Source organism: Anolis carolinensis, chromosome 1 (genome assembly GCF_035594765.1).
Source record: "Anolis carolinensis isolate JA03-04 chromosome 1, rAnoCar3.1.pri, whole genome shotgun sequence".
In the NCBI taxonomy this organism is placed as follows: Eukaryota; Metazoa; Chordata; class Lepidosauria; order Squamata; family Dactyloidae; genus Anolis; species Anolis carolinensis.
This window is the reverse complement of record NC_085841.1, coordinates 101,385,255-101,400,814: the sequence shown is the minus strand read 5'-3', so window position 1 is coordinate 101,400,814 and position 15,560 is coordinate 101,385,255. Positions and strand designations below refer to the sequence as shown.

The window sequence follows — 15,560 nt, the reverse complement described above, 5'->3', positions numbered from 1 at the left end:
TCGCCTCCTTTTTCTTCCTTTTTCTACCAACATAAGCAAAAAAACCTTTTTTGTTGTTTTTTATGTCCCTGGCAAGCCTGAGCTCATGCAGAGGTCAACCATCTTTCTTACCCATTGGTGAAATCCTTCTTGCAAGAATATGAAAACTTTCACCACCACCACCCCATGACTCCACCAGTTGGAGCTGTTGCTCTCCGAATTGTCTGGCCTCCCTTTGAACCGCTGGCCACTTGTGACTTTCATCTCCTCATCTGAAAGGTTGTCTTTTTTAGTGGCCATAACTTTGGAGAAGAGCATCTGAGCTCTCTGCCCTACAGATCAACGCACTTTACCTTTCCTTTCACACAGATTGGGTGGTTCTCAGACCCAATATCTCTTTAATTTCTAAGGTTGTGTCAACCTTTCACCTTAACCAGGAAATATACTGGTTCTGCTAGCATTGGCCCAAACACTTCTCTAGAGCAAAAGCTCCACTACCTTGTCATATAGTAGGCACTGCTTTTACGGCAGACAACATTATCTGGTATTGTTGCACTTTGTTGAAGTTTACACCTTCCAAGAACCATCTTCTGGTGGATTCAAGCTTCTAATGTTTACAAGTTCTTATGTTTACATTAGTTTTTTCATTGTTGCACTCTATACTGACATCTTAATGATATACTGTTGCACTTCTTACAGCATTGCTTGGGGTGAACTATTGTTCGATAAATATTTCTGGTTAACTTTACTTGACTTGTGTGGCATGTCTCCACCTCCAACACTTTAGTTTGGTAGTCTCCAGTTGTGTGATTCAAGGAGACCATGAAGAAGAAGAACAGGTTGCTTACCTGTAACTGTGCTTCTTTGAGTCATCATCCGTGAAATGACATAACCACGCCCTTCCTTCCCTCTGGGCCATACACTATCCTCAAGGCTGAAACTAACGGCCTGAGCTGAGGAACCTGATGGCAAAGATCCATTGGTTCCTGTGCGGGCGCAGTATAATCCAGTTGTGTGTCTTCATGGATGATAACTAAAAAAAAAACACAGTTACATGTACGCAACCTGTCCTTCTCTTTAGCCTAAAGGGGGAAAAGCAGTCTTTCAACTGCTAATGCAGAAACTCTCTGTCATTGATTGACTGGTGAACTTCTTCCTTCCAGTCCCTGAAACAGTTTTGCACTTTTAGATGTTTTTTTTAAATTTATAAAAATCAAATGGATAAATACATGAATTTTCCATGGGCATGCTTGAATTTTTTTTCCAAAAAAAGATGAACCCATCTGAGGCATAGGATGGTGGTGGGAGACCTAGACTGATGGCTAAACCAGCATTCAGTTCACTGGTATTATGCATGTCTGTCATTTCAGTTGTGAAGCTGTGAGGAAGCCAGGCTCATCCTGGGACTTGTGGATCAGCAGTGAGTGCTCTCTTTATGTCAGTGTTTGCCCTTAGTCTTCTATCATGCTCATGTATTCTTAAAAACAAACAAATATTGTCTTATTTATCTTAATGCAAGAAAAAAGTTAAAATATTTCACTTTAGGGTACCAAGAATCACATATAAATAGAATGTTATACATTCTGTATCTTAGGTTTGATAAAATAATGCATTTTTAGTCAATACTAACATATTGGCCAAACTGTTCAAACCAAGTAATAAAAACAATGTAGGCTATAAAACACGCATGCTAGAGAGTAAGCACCATTGAATACAGTGAGACCTACTGAATAAATATATCTAGAACAACACTGTTAAAATCCTATTTTTGTAGTGTCACAATAATAATTTCTTATGTTCTTATATTTGACATTTATCATAACATATGGTACCAATCAGAGGATAATAGAGCTTCAAGTGCTACACACATACATTACTAACATTTAATAAAAATTAATTGAGAAGAAAGCAAATCTAGCTCATAAAATTTTTTTCTCATTAATGCTAATGAATTTTTTTCCATTCTCTCCATTAGCAAATCCCTCTTATTTGTAATTTGTATCCCTTTCTTTTGTTCTTGTCTACAATGGATGCTGGCCACAGAAAGAACCAGAGCTTTGAGACTGCTTTCACTGTTTTCTTCCCTTCCAAAGCTATACAGGATCAAAAGGACATAAATTGGCACCCAAGTACATGGAATGATTCTTGCTTTTTTAAATAAAGAACTATATATATATATATATATATATATAGGCAAAGAGATTAAAATCTGCAGCATCAAAACACTTCCTGAGGGGCCCTTACCACATTTCCCCTTCTCATAAATATTTTATTGTTTAATGTACCAAAGTGTTGTGCCTCGTCAAAATCTTCTTTTTGTAAACCTAGATTGTTCAATTATATGTCATGTTCTGCTTCTATTTCTAACCCCAGAGGAGGACGGACTTTTCTTAAAGCTGGAAGCTACACATTTCTCCTTCTCCTTTTGTCCATTTCAGTGATCTTATTAAGACCAGTTGTAGTGATTTTTTGTATAACTTTTTGGAGTCTGCTTTTTAATGGCAAGCCCTGTTCTTCATTTCCATGTATATCACAATGAAATTTTCCTTTCCTGTATCTTTCTGTGTGTTTAGCTATCAGTGCTCACACTTTTCAACAGTCATAAATCCTTAAAATTGTATGAAAATTAGTTTAGACAGAGCTGTTTCCAAAGGTAGAAGCTCAGGCATCACATGTGATTTTTTTTTAAAGAATCCACCCATGGGCATTGTGAGCAAATGCTTTCTTGATTTCAGAAATGCTGTCAGTTCTTCTTCCAACCACAAACACTTTTATTTGTACCTCTTTTTTATACCCACTCTTCTATTAGCTTTTTCCCTCCATTGTTAATTTCCCATGTGTTTAAATGAAATTCTGCATATAATAAAGTTAGTACACAGCTGTAATAATTTGAAGAACAATAAGCAGGGAAGTGAAAATTCTGAGACAAACGTTTCTTCATTATGCATTGTTGCACCCACTTTTTATTTGAATGTGTGTGTGTGTGTATGTGCTCGCAGATCTGTGAGAGAGGAAGAGAAAGAGAGAGAATGATTTGTGTCTGTGAAGGTTAGAAGAGGCTGACTGTGCTGGATCTGACTGCATTGCCTTTTTGATTATTCATGGACAGTAATAGAAGCCACTTAAAAAGAACAATGAAATTGCTTATTTTTTGTGATGGGCCATCTGTTGAATTGTTTTGTGCAACAATCGCACAATAGTATCTATGTCATATCATTCTATTTTCAACAGCAGCTGATTATGTATACTTGGCTACTTGTCCTTTTTTCCTAAAAGTTCCATGACCATTTAAAGTCACCTCTGTGAACCTTTGTTGAAAGGTAATAGAAATGTAAAACAGCTGGTGTACATTTCTTTCTTGCTCTCCATTGGGGAGGGGGAGTTTTGTGGATGTTCAAATTAATTAAGCCTTTAAAACTGTCTGTTTTTCTGTGTTTTCCACCTGTAGTTTCAGAATGGAAGTTAACACAGAATTGTTTAGCAATTTGTTAAAAAGAGTGGGGTGCAGTAGTAAAGAACTGACATGTTTGAAAGGATTGGCACACACTCTTCCCCTTATTAATTATCCTCCTCTTTTCTCTTGCAAGTAGTAATTTAGAATCTTCCACCATTTAACTCACGAAGTCAGTTGTAGATCTGTTAATGGCAGTATTGTCTTATACAGGTGACAGATATCGCTGATGCCATGATTCTCAAGCAGCTTTTTGAAAACCTGTTCCAAAGTGGTGTTGTTGTTGTGGCAACATCCAACAGGCCCCCAGAAGGTAAAAATGTTGGTATTGTCTTTTGTTTTATGTAATAAATGACTTAATACGCATGCATTTTGTAATTAAAGACAATACCTTCCGTTGTTCCTGTAGGTTTTTGTTTTGTTTTGTTATGATCTTGTGCTTTTTTTATAAATTGAATACTTTCTTGATTTGTTCTAAAGCATAAAGGGGTGAGAGACACAGTCTTGCCTCAAAAGTATCAATTAAAACAGTGGATGCAATATATAGTCAGACTATGACTTGAAGGAGAGGTGCAGTAGCAAAAACAACGTTCAGTTCTCCTTCCAGAAATAGAAGCTTTCTCAACTCATTGAAAAACTCACCCATTCTTAAAAAAAAAACTATTGTAGAGCTGTTGTTGAATCACTGGGTTGTTGTGGGTTTTCCGGGCTGTATGGCCATGTTCCAGAAGCATTCTCTGGATAGAAGGCTCCAGATAATGCTTCTGGAACATGGCCATACAGCCCGGAAAACTCACAGCAACCCTATTGTAGAGCCAATCACTATTTTAAACTAATAGAAAGGAAGCAGAAGCTGCTTGTCAGCTAAACAGTGTAATTTCTCCAGTGGTGTGGAGCATAGACATCCTGTGATAATGCAGCATGTCTCAGTAAGAGCCACATCCACTGTTTAAACATGATAAGATTTATTCCACATTGGGCATGCATATTCAGCAGCAGAGTATGTGGTGTGGTTATCAGATTGGGGAAATCTGTGTTCAGGTCACCATTCAGCTGTGAAGGTCACCAGAGTAATGCTGGAACAGTCTTGATCTCTATGCCTCATGTTTTGAGAATAAAATTGAGAGTGTGGGGGAGTCATACATCCTGCCTTGAATTACTTAAAGGAACTGTGGACTAAATAATAAAAATGCATGATAAAGTAGAAAATATAGCCATGGAAAGTCAAGATCTTATTGAGTATAAGCCTTAACATCAGTGGAATTTACTCCAGGCTGAGCATGTAGAGGACTGAAGCGGGAATGGCTGTCACAAAATAGCAAATTAGGGTGTCAGATGAGGAGAATTGCTTTATGCTCCTGGAATCAAAATTAAAATCTTATATGTTTTCAGTAACCCATGACTGAAACTTTTAAAATAATATACATTTGTAATGAAAGTGAAAACAGGAAAACCCCAATTCATATATTTATTGTTAAATAAAAGCATAGATACTTGGAGATACTTTCTATTTAATTGTTTCTTAAAAATATTCATGTAGAGAACCAAAGGAGGGGAGCACCTTACATCTATGTACACAAACACAATCAAAAGGTACATAGGCATTTTGTATGTGTGAATATTGAATTACAGTGAAATACGTGTGCATATGCTCAATCTGCTATTTTCTGCAGTATAGTTTCCTTATGCTCTCTTTATATCATAGAGATTTCTCAGGGTGACATCCTACATTTCACAAGAAGATTTCTGCTCTTGCAGCAGGATCACCCTTTCTCTCCCCCACCCTTGATTTGCCCCATTCTCTGCTTTGGAAGATCCTTCAACATTTTAAAGCTGATTTGTGGAGGGGTGACCTGACCAGGAATATACGTGCACACATATACATGTACTCTGACTAATACTGCAGTTGCTGATTCCAGGTAATCACTGTAGTAAGGCCTCTGCTATGTTCCTGTAGATTAGATTCAAGACTTAGGTAAAACAGCAGTTTCCATGATGTGTAATGGTCCTAAAGTATGTTTAGGAACACCTCATCCCATAATTTGCCAAAATTATTCTTATTAAGCTCTTGCTTTGTTTTATGAGATAGTGATGGTGATCATGGAGACTTGAAATGATGGCAGAGGAAGGAGAATGTATGATTCAGTAGGTTACAATTGTGTCTTACTCACAAGCTGATTGTCACAACCACTCAATTCCTTTATACTATTTTAAAATGACTAGAAGAAAGGTCATGTTTCACTTATCAGATCACAGTTTGAAATCCCCGAGAAAGAAATTCCAGCAGCTTAACAAGAGTCAAACCAGCTGCTGGTCTTGAGAAATTCACCTTCCTGCACAGATAATCCACATTATTTTTATTTTTACTTTTCAGCTTTTTTAGTTTTAATATATTGCCACCAGATTATGCAAATAGATCATTGAATCATAGAAGTGTAAGGGACCACAAAGACCATTTAAATGGGTGCACAACCTATTGTGTGATGACTTTTGCAGGGCCAGGCATGGAGCAGAAAGATGGCTCCCATGTGGGCTTTTGTGATGTGTTCTAACATCTTTGTGGTGCTTTTGTAAGGTCAGTCGGATGGGAAAGAGAGCCAGCCAATGAGCTTGAACCACTGGTTTAAACTAATTGTCTGTCTTAGCCTGGCTAGAGTTCCCGGATGTGATTTTCACTCAAGTCGGGCATTGGCCTATTTAGACCAGTGCTGACTGGGGTTTCGGGCATTCTCTTGCCTGAGCAGCATTTCACTCTCACCAGGTGTTTGCCATTTATGTAAACATGTGGGCATCAATTTTTCTCTTGTCACAACCTTTGGCGAGTAATTGGCATAGGCCATGGATCCAAGAGATATATTATCAGAGTATACTGGAAATTGTTTAGAGGGTCCCCTAATGGGGACTTGGGAGGTCTGATGTTACACCCCAAGGCTGCAAGAGCACCTTGCAAACCACACTGGAGCCAGGATCAAAAGCAAAGCAGTTTATTGAAGGATATATATACATATATACAGTAGAATCTCACAGGCTGGCAGAAAGTTGGATAAGCGAATATGTTGGATAATAAGGAGAGATTAAGAAAAAGCCTATTAAACTTCAAAATAGGTTATGATTTTACAAATTAAGCACCAAAACATCATGCTATACAAACATTTGACAGAAAAAGTAGTTCATTACACATTAATGCTATGTAGTAATTACTGTATTTACGAATTTAGCACCAAAATATCACAATGCATTGAAAACATTGACTACAAAAATGCTTTGGATAATCCAGAACATTGGATAAGTGAGTGTTGGATAAGTGAGACTCTACTGTATGTATATGTGTGTGTGTGTGTGTGTGTGTGTGTGTGTGTATATATATATGCTAGCAAAAACGTTTAAAGTCAATAGAGAGAAAAGTTCATAAGGTAATGTCCTTAACTGTCCAAAAGCAAGTCCAATAAAGTCTTCCAATGTTGTAATCCACAAATTGAACTCGTTAGTTCCACCAAGAAGTCAGGGTTAGACTATAAATGTTGTCCATACATGATCAGCCAGGAGTTGTCAGAAACAGGAACAAGACGTTGGAAATCCACAAGCTGTAATCCACATGGGAAGCAAGAATCAAGGAGTCATGGAATCGAGGTTAGCAAGGCAAGGTGTACTCGAGAGTCACAAGGCACAAACTTGGCTTGGAAATCCTGAAACAAGGCACGGGAACAAAGCAAGGAGCCCTCCCCATCGAAGTCAGGCAGGCTCCCTCCCTCCTGTCTTTCCGAGAGAACAAAAACGTGGTTATGGGACCAGGCATTTGAGCATGAGTAGCAGCAAAAATGAGATATGAATATATGACCTACTGACAGACCCCACCCGGACATGGAAAGCGCCTTAAATGTATATTTAAATGTATAATTATGTATATTTTTAATGTATATTCTTAATTTTATTGTAATTTTTAATCTTGATGGGTTTTTAAATTTGATGAAAACTGTTTTTTGATGTGTATGTGTAAAGAACTCAGGCAGGGGGGAACCTTTTGAAATCCCACCTCTGCCACCAATTTGTGGTGATGTCAGGCAGGGTGAGAAATCTTTTTTAATCCCACCGCTACCACCAATTGTAAAGAATCTATGAACGACTGAGGTTCTTTTTCTAGGCAGGGGGGAATCTTTTTATCCCACCGCTGACACCTATTGCGGAAATGTGGAGGAATTCCTATTAATTAATTATATTTATATTATATATCCGCTGCCACCAGTTATTAAAGATGTTTTTATTTAAAAGCTGCCACCAGAGGTAAAGATGTTTATAATGCGGCCACCAGATATTAAGGGGATTATCAACTCTTGCCACCACTATTGGAAAATTTAGCCACTAGCTACTTAGAGAGGAGACTTTTATTTTTCTTCTTTCTTCTTGTTTATTCTTGATGTGTGTATGTATGACAGAGACTGAGATGTTTGAAGGAATAATAATACATTTATTCAGGCACAAGCTTAATAGTTACAATAACTTTTCTTCTTGTTTGAGGCATGTTACTGAACAGTTGTAAAACTATATTGAGGTGTTCCAAACTTCTTAAAACGTCAGTTCTTTCTCCACTAACAGACTACCTTAAAATAAGCCACCAAACTTATTTTAAACTGACTCAAATAAGCTCTTGAGCCTCCCTGATTCTCCAACTGAGAATCAGTCTTCACTGTAATTCATCCGATTACAGACTACCTTAAAATAAGTCACCAAACTTATTTTATCCCTGATCCCCTAACTTAGGATCAGCCTTCCCTGAGCTTCAACAGAGCCCACACTGAGTTTCCCTCCAAATTCTGCTCTCTCTTCAGCTAACACAGTTGGCTGCGCCCCCTTCTCCATGGCAACCAGCCTCTGAGTGCTGAGTAACTGAAATATTAACCCTTTTTAAAACACAGTTAAACATGGCATCTGTAAATTAAAAAATCACACATCTTTACAGTATGTTTATATTGTAAGCCACCCTGAGTCCCCTGATGGGTGAGAAGGGCGGGGTAGAAGCGATGTAATAAATAAATAAATACTGGAACATAGACTCCTCTTCCAAGGATGGCAAAGTTGACACCGCAACAAGAACAGGAAGCAAGGCCCCTTTAAGGAAATCTCAAGGCTACCGGGCAGTGAGAGTTCAGACATGCAGAACTTCACATGGGGAAGTTATTCATTAGAGCGCCTGAGAGCCAAGTGCCGATTTCGTCTCACCCCCTCCTTTTGACTCCTGTCCTTCGCAAAAGATTCCCTCCGATCAAAAGCTACATCCTCCTCCACAACAACAACAACAACAGGCAAAACCAACCTTGACTGAACATCGGAATGTTCTCTCATTAACGGCTCTCCTGTAAGCACAACTTTGGGCTCCTGCAAAGCCATTGGGCTTTGATCCAAATCCTGGAGGGGCCCAAAATCCGAATCAGACTCTGATTCACCCTCCATCTCTTGCAGAAGGGCAGAACCTGACGGCTGAGCTACAACATTTGCAATGGGACAGTCCTTATGTGGGGAAGGCCTGAAGCTGTCTCTAGCACCCCTTGGTGGCGGGGGATTAACAAGTTGGCAACAGGCTGTGGGATCCCTTTCCTGTCACTTCTAAGAAGTCTGATACCAGCCTGGAGGGTTGGGCTCATCAATCAACAGGTGGGTTGCTTGGATCCTGACACATGCAAGAGCCAACCCATTTTTTGCAGCTGTAACCAATAATGTTGTGGTCTATTTTGTTCAATTCCTATTGTAAATGCATGTGGCATGTCTGTTTGTCCTAGAGGGAGTGCCATTCGCTCCTAAGATATCCAGCCTCTGTGAAAAGACCTAGAGTTTACCACTCTCCAAGGCAGTCCATTTCACATTCAGGTCCATGCCCTAGTCACCTCTAGACTGGACTATTGCAACACACTCTACATGGGGTTGCCCTTGAAGATGGCCGAGAAACTACAATTAGTCTAACGATCGGCAGCCAGATTGCTAACGGGTGCAAATTACAGGGAGCGGTTAACCCCCCTGTTTAAGGAGCTCCACTGGCTGCCAATTATTTTCCGGTCCCAATTTAAGGTGCAGTTACTTACTTATTAAGCCCTAAACGGTTCGGGACCCATCTACCTTTGTGACCGTGTTTCCCCCTATGAACCTGCACGATCTCTTTGATCAGCTGGGGAGGCCCTTCTCTTGCTCCCGTCCTCATCGCAAGCTCAACTTTTGGGGACGGAGGGAAGGGTTTAGGTTAGTCGGAGAGGGTTAATAGGGGGTGAATGAGTGATTCTGAGAGTCCTAAGGAATTGGATACATATTATTGGGTTGGTGAGATTGGAAAAAGAATTGAAAGATAGATTTGTAAGAGGGTAGGTTTTGGGGGAGTCAGAGGGAAAGTTCGGGGAGGAGTCTGAATTCAGACATCCGGAAAGGTAGCCTAATGGGGGAGGGGGGAAGGGGTAGACTTCCAATCTTCTTTCTTCCATACTGTGTCTTGTCTTATCCTTTCAGTTCTTCTGCTATGTATTCTTCAAATTCGGACCAGTCTGTTTCTTTCATCGCCTTACCGCTTCTTTTTAGTAAATAGGTTAGTTTATCCATATTTTTTATATCCATTAATTTCTCTAACCACATTGCTTTTGTAGGGCAATTAGGGTTTTTTGGACTCTGAATCATTTGGACTCTGAATCATTTAATCCCATCAAGACTGCCGGTGCTGCTGCCCTTTTGGACAAAGGAACTGACATCTAGGCGTCAGACCCCTATTCAAGGGACTTGTTATTTCAATCAGTATATCAATAGACAGGTCCGGCTAGCAGGGCCCTGGGGCTCTCGTTGGAGCGCTTGACAATGGACCCAACATAGGGTCACTTAATTCTTTTATCAACATATGATTGCATTTGTTTCTCCTGTTGCCATGCCTCCATCTCCCCCATCGGCCAGCCAGGGGGAGACGTCACAGGCAGGGCTCACACTCTCATTGGCTGAGGCGTGCGAGCCCCCAGACCACTCCTCCTGGCTTCTGAAGTCAGGACTCCCCTGGCCAATCAACGTGAAGCCTGTCGGGTGGGCGGGAGCGGGAAATTCAAAATGCTAAAGTATAAAATGTGTATTTTCCTGTATAATGGTATGCCTGTTCTTCTTGCAACTTATTGCGACCGTCATCCTGCTCCAGTTGGACCAGAATAAAATCGATGACCTTTGCGTTGAACTTGGTGAACCTTTTATTGGGGAATAGGGAAATCTTTATTTGCTTCTTGCAAGCTCGCCAGGTGTTGTGCAGCCCTCCTTTTGGGGTCTTGTGCTGGTCTCCATTTCTAGCGAGACTCTCAAATCTTTGATCTCCTTATCAAGTCAAAATAATAGACATAAAATAGAGAAACTGAAACAGAAAGAAGACAAAAAAGAAAAGAAGAAAACAGTTGGGATCTGATCCCCCTCCTCCCAATCCTAACTGCAATTAGAAGGGAAAAAACACAAAGGAAAATATATTTCTACCATTACAGATTTGGCTAAATAATCCTACTAGTTACTAATAAGCACAACTACATGTTATTGCATTGTAAGATTTCTTATTGATCCATAAATGATTTTCAATACTTCATAAAGTCTTCAGTGGTTTATCCTTTAGAATCCAGTATTGACCAGTAGGACAATGTTGAGAGTAAGCAACCTTAATCCATTCTTCCATCATTGGTGCTTCAATCCATTTCCAGATTTGAGCAAACAATATTCTTGCTATTGTTGTCATGTATCAAAAAAGTAAACCATATGTATTGGTCAGTTTTTTAGTTTTAGGGCACAGCAAAAACATTTATTGTGACATTGCAAAATCTACCTTTCATTATTGTAATTAACATACAGCTCTTACATTAATAACTTTTTACCCACTTACATGTCCACTACATATGAAAAAAGAGATTCTCAACTTAAAACTTCAACATTGATGTGACACATTCTGTGACATTTTTGACAGCTTATTTTGATTTAAGTATCACCTATACAGTACATTATACCATTTTTTAAATGACATCAGAAAGTAAGTTTTAAATAACCACAGACAGTAAAACTTATATCTTTAGGTTCTATTTTTCCCCATGCTCCTATATGAATAGTATGCCCAAATTAACATAAACATCATCATAAAGCAACCATCTCCTATTTATAGCCTATTTTCTGAGAAAGACTTCCTGTTATTTGGCTAATATTATATTTTGCAGGTCCTTATACCAAATATGTAGAGGAGCCCTTCTAATACAATGAGTTTTTAATTCTGTATGTGTCTTACATCTGTCATTCAAAAGATAACCATGCCACCCAAATATTAAATCATGGCCTTTAAGATCCAGAGTCCCTCATATTTAAACCATATCCATTCCTTCACCCATACAAAACAACTTCCACCATCATGCAATGTTTTAAGTTTTATTCAGGCTTTATTTGCCTGCCAGACAAATCTGGAAATCTCTTTCTGACATTATACAAAATGTCATTATATTCCATTTTCGTATAATAAGGATCACTTGAAAGAGAAATAAAAGCAGTTGCAAAACATTTGCTTTAATTGCTGCAATTCTCTTCAAAAGGACACATTTAACTTTCCCAGTTTTTCTAAGTCTCTTTTAATTTCTTTCCATTTTTTCATAGTTATAGTAAATTGTTGTTTTTCATGACTGTAATTACCAAATATTTAATCCCCTTTTCACATATTAAAATTTGAAAGAGCAGTTAATTCATTTTCCTCTTCTGGACTCATATTTTAAGTTGGCATTTTTGTTTTATCACAGCTCCAAAATATGAGTGCATAAATTTGAAGTAAAAGGTTTTGCCAAAATATTTGCCGCTCTTAATCCTGAACCTTGTCCTCATTTCCAATAAAAAATTCCATTTCAGATATTACTTCAAGATTTCTTTTTCACAAATAAGTTTTCCCATGTTTCGGGGCCCTTCCACACAGCCATATGATCCTGAACATCAAGGCAGAAATTCCCACAATATCTGCTTTGAACTGGGTTATCTGAGTTCACACTGCCATATATTCCAGTTCAAAGCAGAAAATGTAGGATTTTATTCAGCTGGGTGGAAGGGGCCTCAGATGAGTTTTATGAAGTGCAGCTGGATGTTGAACTTGGATCCCACCAGCTTTATAGGGCAGTAGCTTCCAATAATAGATTACTCTGGGAATCCATAATATAGATCTTCCAAGCATGATAAAGCACTTCCAGCTTCTGTGTTGGAAATGATCACTATAAATTGGAGAATAAAATGTCTCTTTGACTAAAGATACAGTTTAAAATCCCTCCAGGTGGCTCTAACTAAGGGGCACAATTACTATTTCAGTAGAATGTGGGCAGAGGTGGTGTTATTCTGTAATGTCAACTTTGTCTGAAAAGAGACAAGTTGCTAACAGCTGACCAGTAGTCAATTGACTATTAAAATGATCTTACTCTTTTTTGCTGAAAAGCTTTTTAGGAAAATACTGAATCAATTTAAAAAAATTATGAGAAACTATACGCTGAAGACCATATAGATAAGGAAAAACTCACGCAGTACCTGAGTAAACAGAATTTTCCTAAGATTACTGAAGAACAAAGACTGGCCTTAAATAGAGAAATAACAGAAGAGGAAATCTTAAGAGCCATAAAGGACTTAAAAATTAACAGATCACTGGGACCGAACGGATATACCCCCAATTTCTATAAAGTTATGCAAGATGAGACCATCCAATTTTTGAAAAAGCTAATGAATTCGGCATTGCTTGATAAAGAAATCCCAGACACCTGGAAAAAAGCTGAAATTGTGATGCTACCAAAAGAAGGGCCAGACTTGGAAGATGTAGGGAACTACCATCCAATATCCCTGCTAAATACGGACTATACTTTATTTTCAAATATCTTGGCGTATAGACTTAAAAATTTCCTGAATGATTGGATAGGGGAAGACCAAACAGGCTTCCTCCCAAACAGAAACATAAAAGATAATATCAGAATTATTATTGATATCCTAGAATATTATGAAACTCACCACCAGAAGGAACTGGCTTACTCTCATTGGACGCAGAAAAAGCCTTTGACAGCATTAATTGGGACTATTTAAAATTGCTATTTAGAGAATTAGACATGGGTCATCAATTTCAAAATGCGATCAAAGTAATATATGATCAACAATGGGCCAGAATAATAATAAATGGGCAATTATCAGATGAATTTTTAATTTCCAAAGGGACTCCCACTATCCCCTTTAATTTTCATATTTGCCCTAGAATTCTTAATGAGGAATATAAGAGGAGATAACGAAATAAAAGGACTCAAAATAGACAAACAGGAATAGAAAGCCAGAGCATTTGCGGATGACATAATTTGTATTATCGAGGAACCGAGAACTAATATAAACAAATGGCTTACCAAAATCGAAGAATTTGGACAAGTAGCGGGTTTTAAAATAAATAGGAAAAAAACAATTTTGACCAAAAACCTATCTTAAAAGAATCAAGAGGCTGTGGAGGAGATCTCAGGACTAAAAATCCTGAAAAAAATTAAGTATTTAGGGATATGGATAACGGCCAAAAACAACCAGCTACTACAAAACAATTACTTGCAAAAATGGAAAGATACTAAAAAAGAACTTGAAAGTTGGAAAAATCTCAACCTGTCCTTGTTGGACAGGATAGTGGCCATAAAAATGTTTTATTTGTTTCAAAATCTTCCTATAATCTCCAATATGAAAAATTTTAAGACTGGAATAAGGACTTGATGAAATTTGTGTGGAAGGGGGAAAAAACCAAGAAAAGAATACACTATAATGACTGACTCAAAAAAAAGGAGGAGTTGGAGTTCCGGATCTTAAAATTTATTTTGAAGCATGCGCACTGGTATGGATAAGAGACTGGATTAAATTGATGAAATCCAAAGTTGTCACTGTAGAAGGCTTCGATCGTAGGAAAGGATGGCATTCGTATATATGGTACAGGAAAACAAATATTGAGAAAAATTTCGGAAATCATTTCATTAGGTCATCTCTAATCAGGGTTTGGGATAGATATAAAAGATTTTTTTACACGAAAACTCCAAAATGGGTCTCACAGTTGGAAGCCAACCAGAGAAGATTGCTTGGTTGGGTGAAATGGCCATCCTATAAAGAACTCCTTATGGGGAAAACTGACATACCTGAACTAAAACCACAACAAGAAATTCAGGAAAGGTTTAAGGATGTCTCCTGGTTACAATACCTACAGATCAAAGAGTATTTTAACATTGACAGGAAAGTTGGCTTCTCTGAGGAAGACTTCTGGGACAAAGTGATACAATTTGAAAGAAAATTAATAATAATAATGTATAATAAATTCCTAGGTTGGGCTACTGAAACAGAAGAAATAAAAAATTCAATGATAAAATGGGCCAGAAATATAGGTAGACAATACAATTTAAAAAATGAGAAGAAATCTGGTTAAGAAAGTTAAAATTCACATATGCTTCAGATTTGAAGGAAAACTGGTTGAACATGTTGGTACATGACACCGAAAAAATTAGGAATGATGTATAAAAATATGGATAATAAATGCTGGAGGTGTAAGGCAAATGAAGGGTCATTTTTTCACATGTGGTGGACTTTGAGCGAAAGTGCGGCTTACTGGGAAAACATTCATGCAGAATGGCAAAAAAAAAAATTGAAAAAGACCTGAATACTATCTATTAGGAATGTTTAACTCAGATCTCTTTGCAGATCGCAACAAAAAAAGCTATTCACATACTTTACTACAGCTGCAAGGATGGTCTTTGCGAAAAGGTGGAAGTCGGATACAATACCGGATACGAAGGAATGGTTAATCAAAGTAATGGAAATTAAGGACATGGATAAATTAACATTCTTGCTAAAGGAAAATACAGGCAGTGGATTAAAAATGACTGATTGGTCAATCCTGGAAGACTACTTAAAAAGAAACTAAGGACTTGAGAGGGAAAGAAACATTTTTTTAAAATTCTTATCTTTACTTTTTACTTTATATTTTTCTTATTTTCAATAGGAACTTTACTAGAAGTTGAACAGAGGGAAGAAGAATTGAAGTCACGAACTTTACCCCTTTCCTTTCCACTTTTTCACACCCGCCCCTTTTTTTATTGAGTGTGTATTCTTACCTTATTTGTTATGTCTT

The 15,560-nt window shown here is 37.9% G+C and overlaps 1 protein-coding gene across 2 annotated transcripts in view; it reads left to right on the top strand.

Moving 5' to 3' along the window:
• The window catches only part of afg1l (AFG1 like ATPase), a 101,858-nt gene that overhangs the window by 38,461 nt on the left and 47,837 nt on the right, over positions 1-15,560 (top strand). For both annotated transcript variants that reach the window (XM_003215634.4, XM_062980072.1), the window contains one exon: positions 3,644-3,743. In XM_003215634.4, the coding sequence (XP_003215682.1) occupies positions 3,644-3,743 (100 nt within the window). The remainder of the gene's footprint in view (positions 1-3,643; positions 3,744-15,560) is intronic.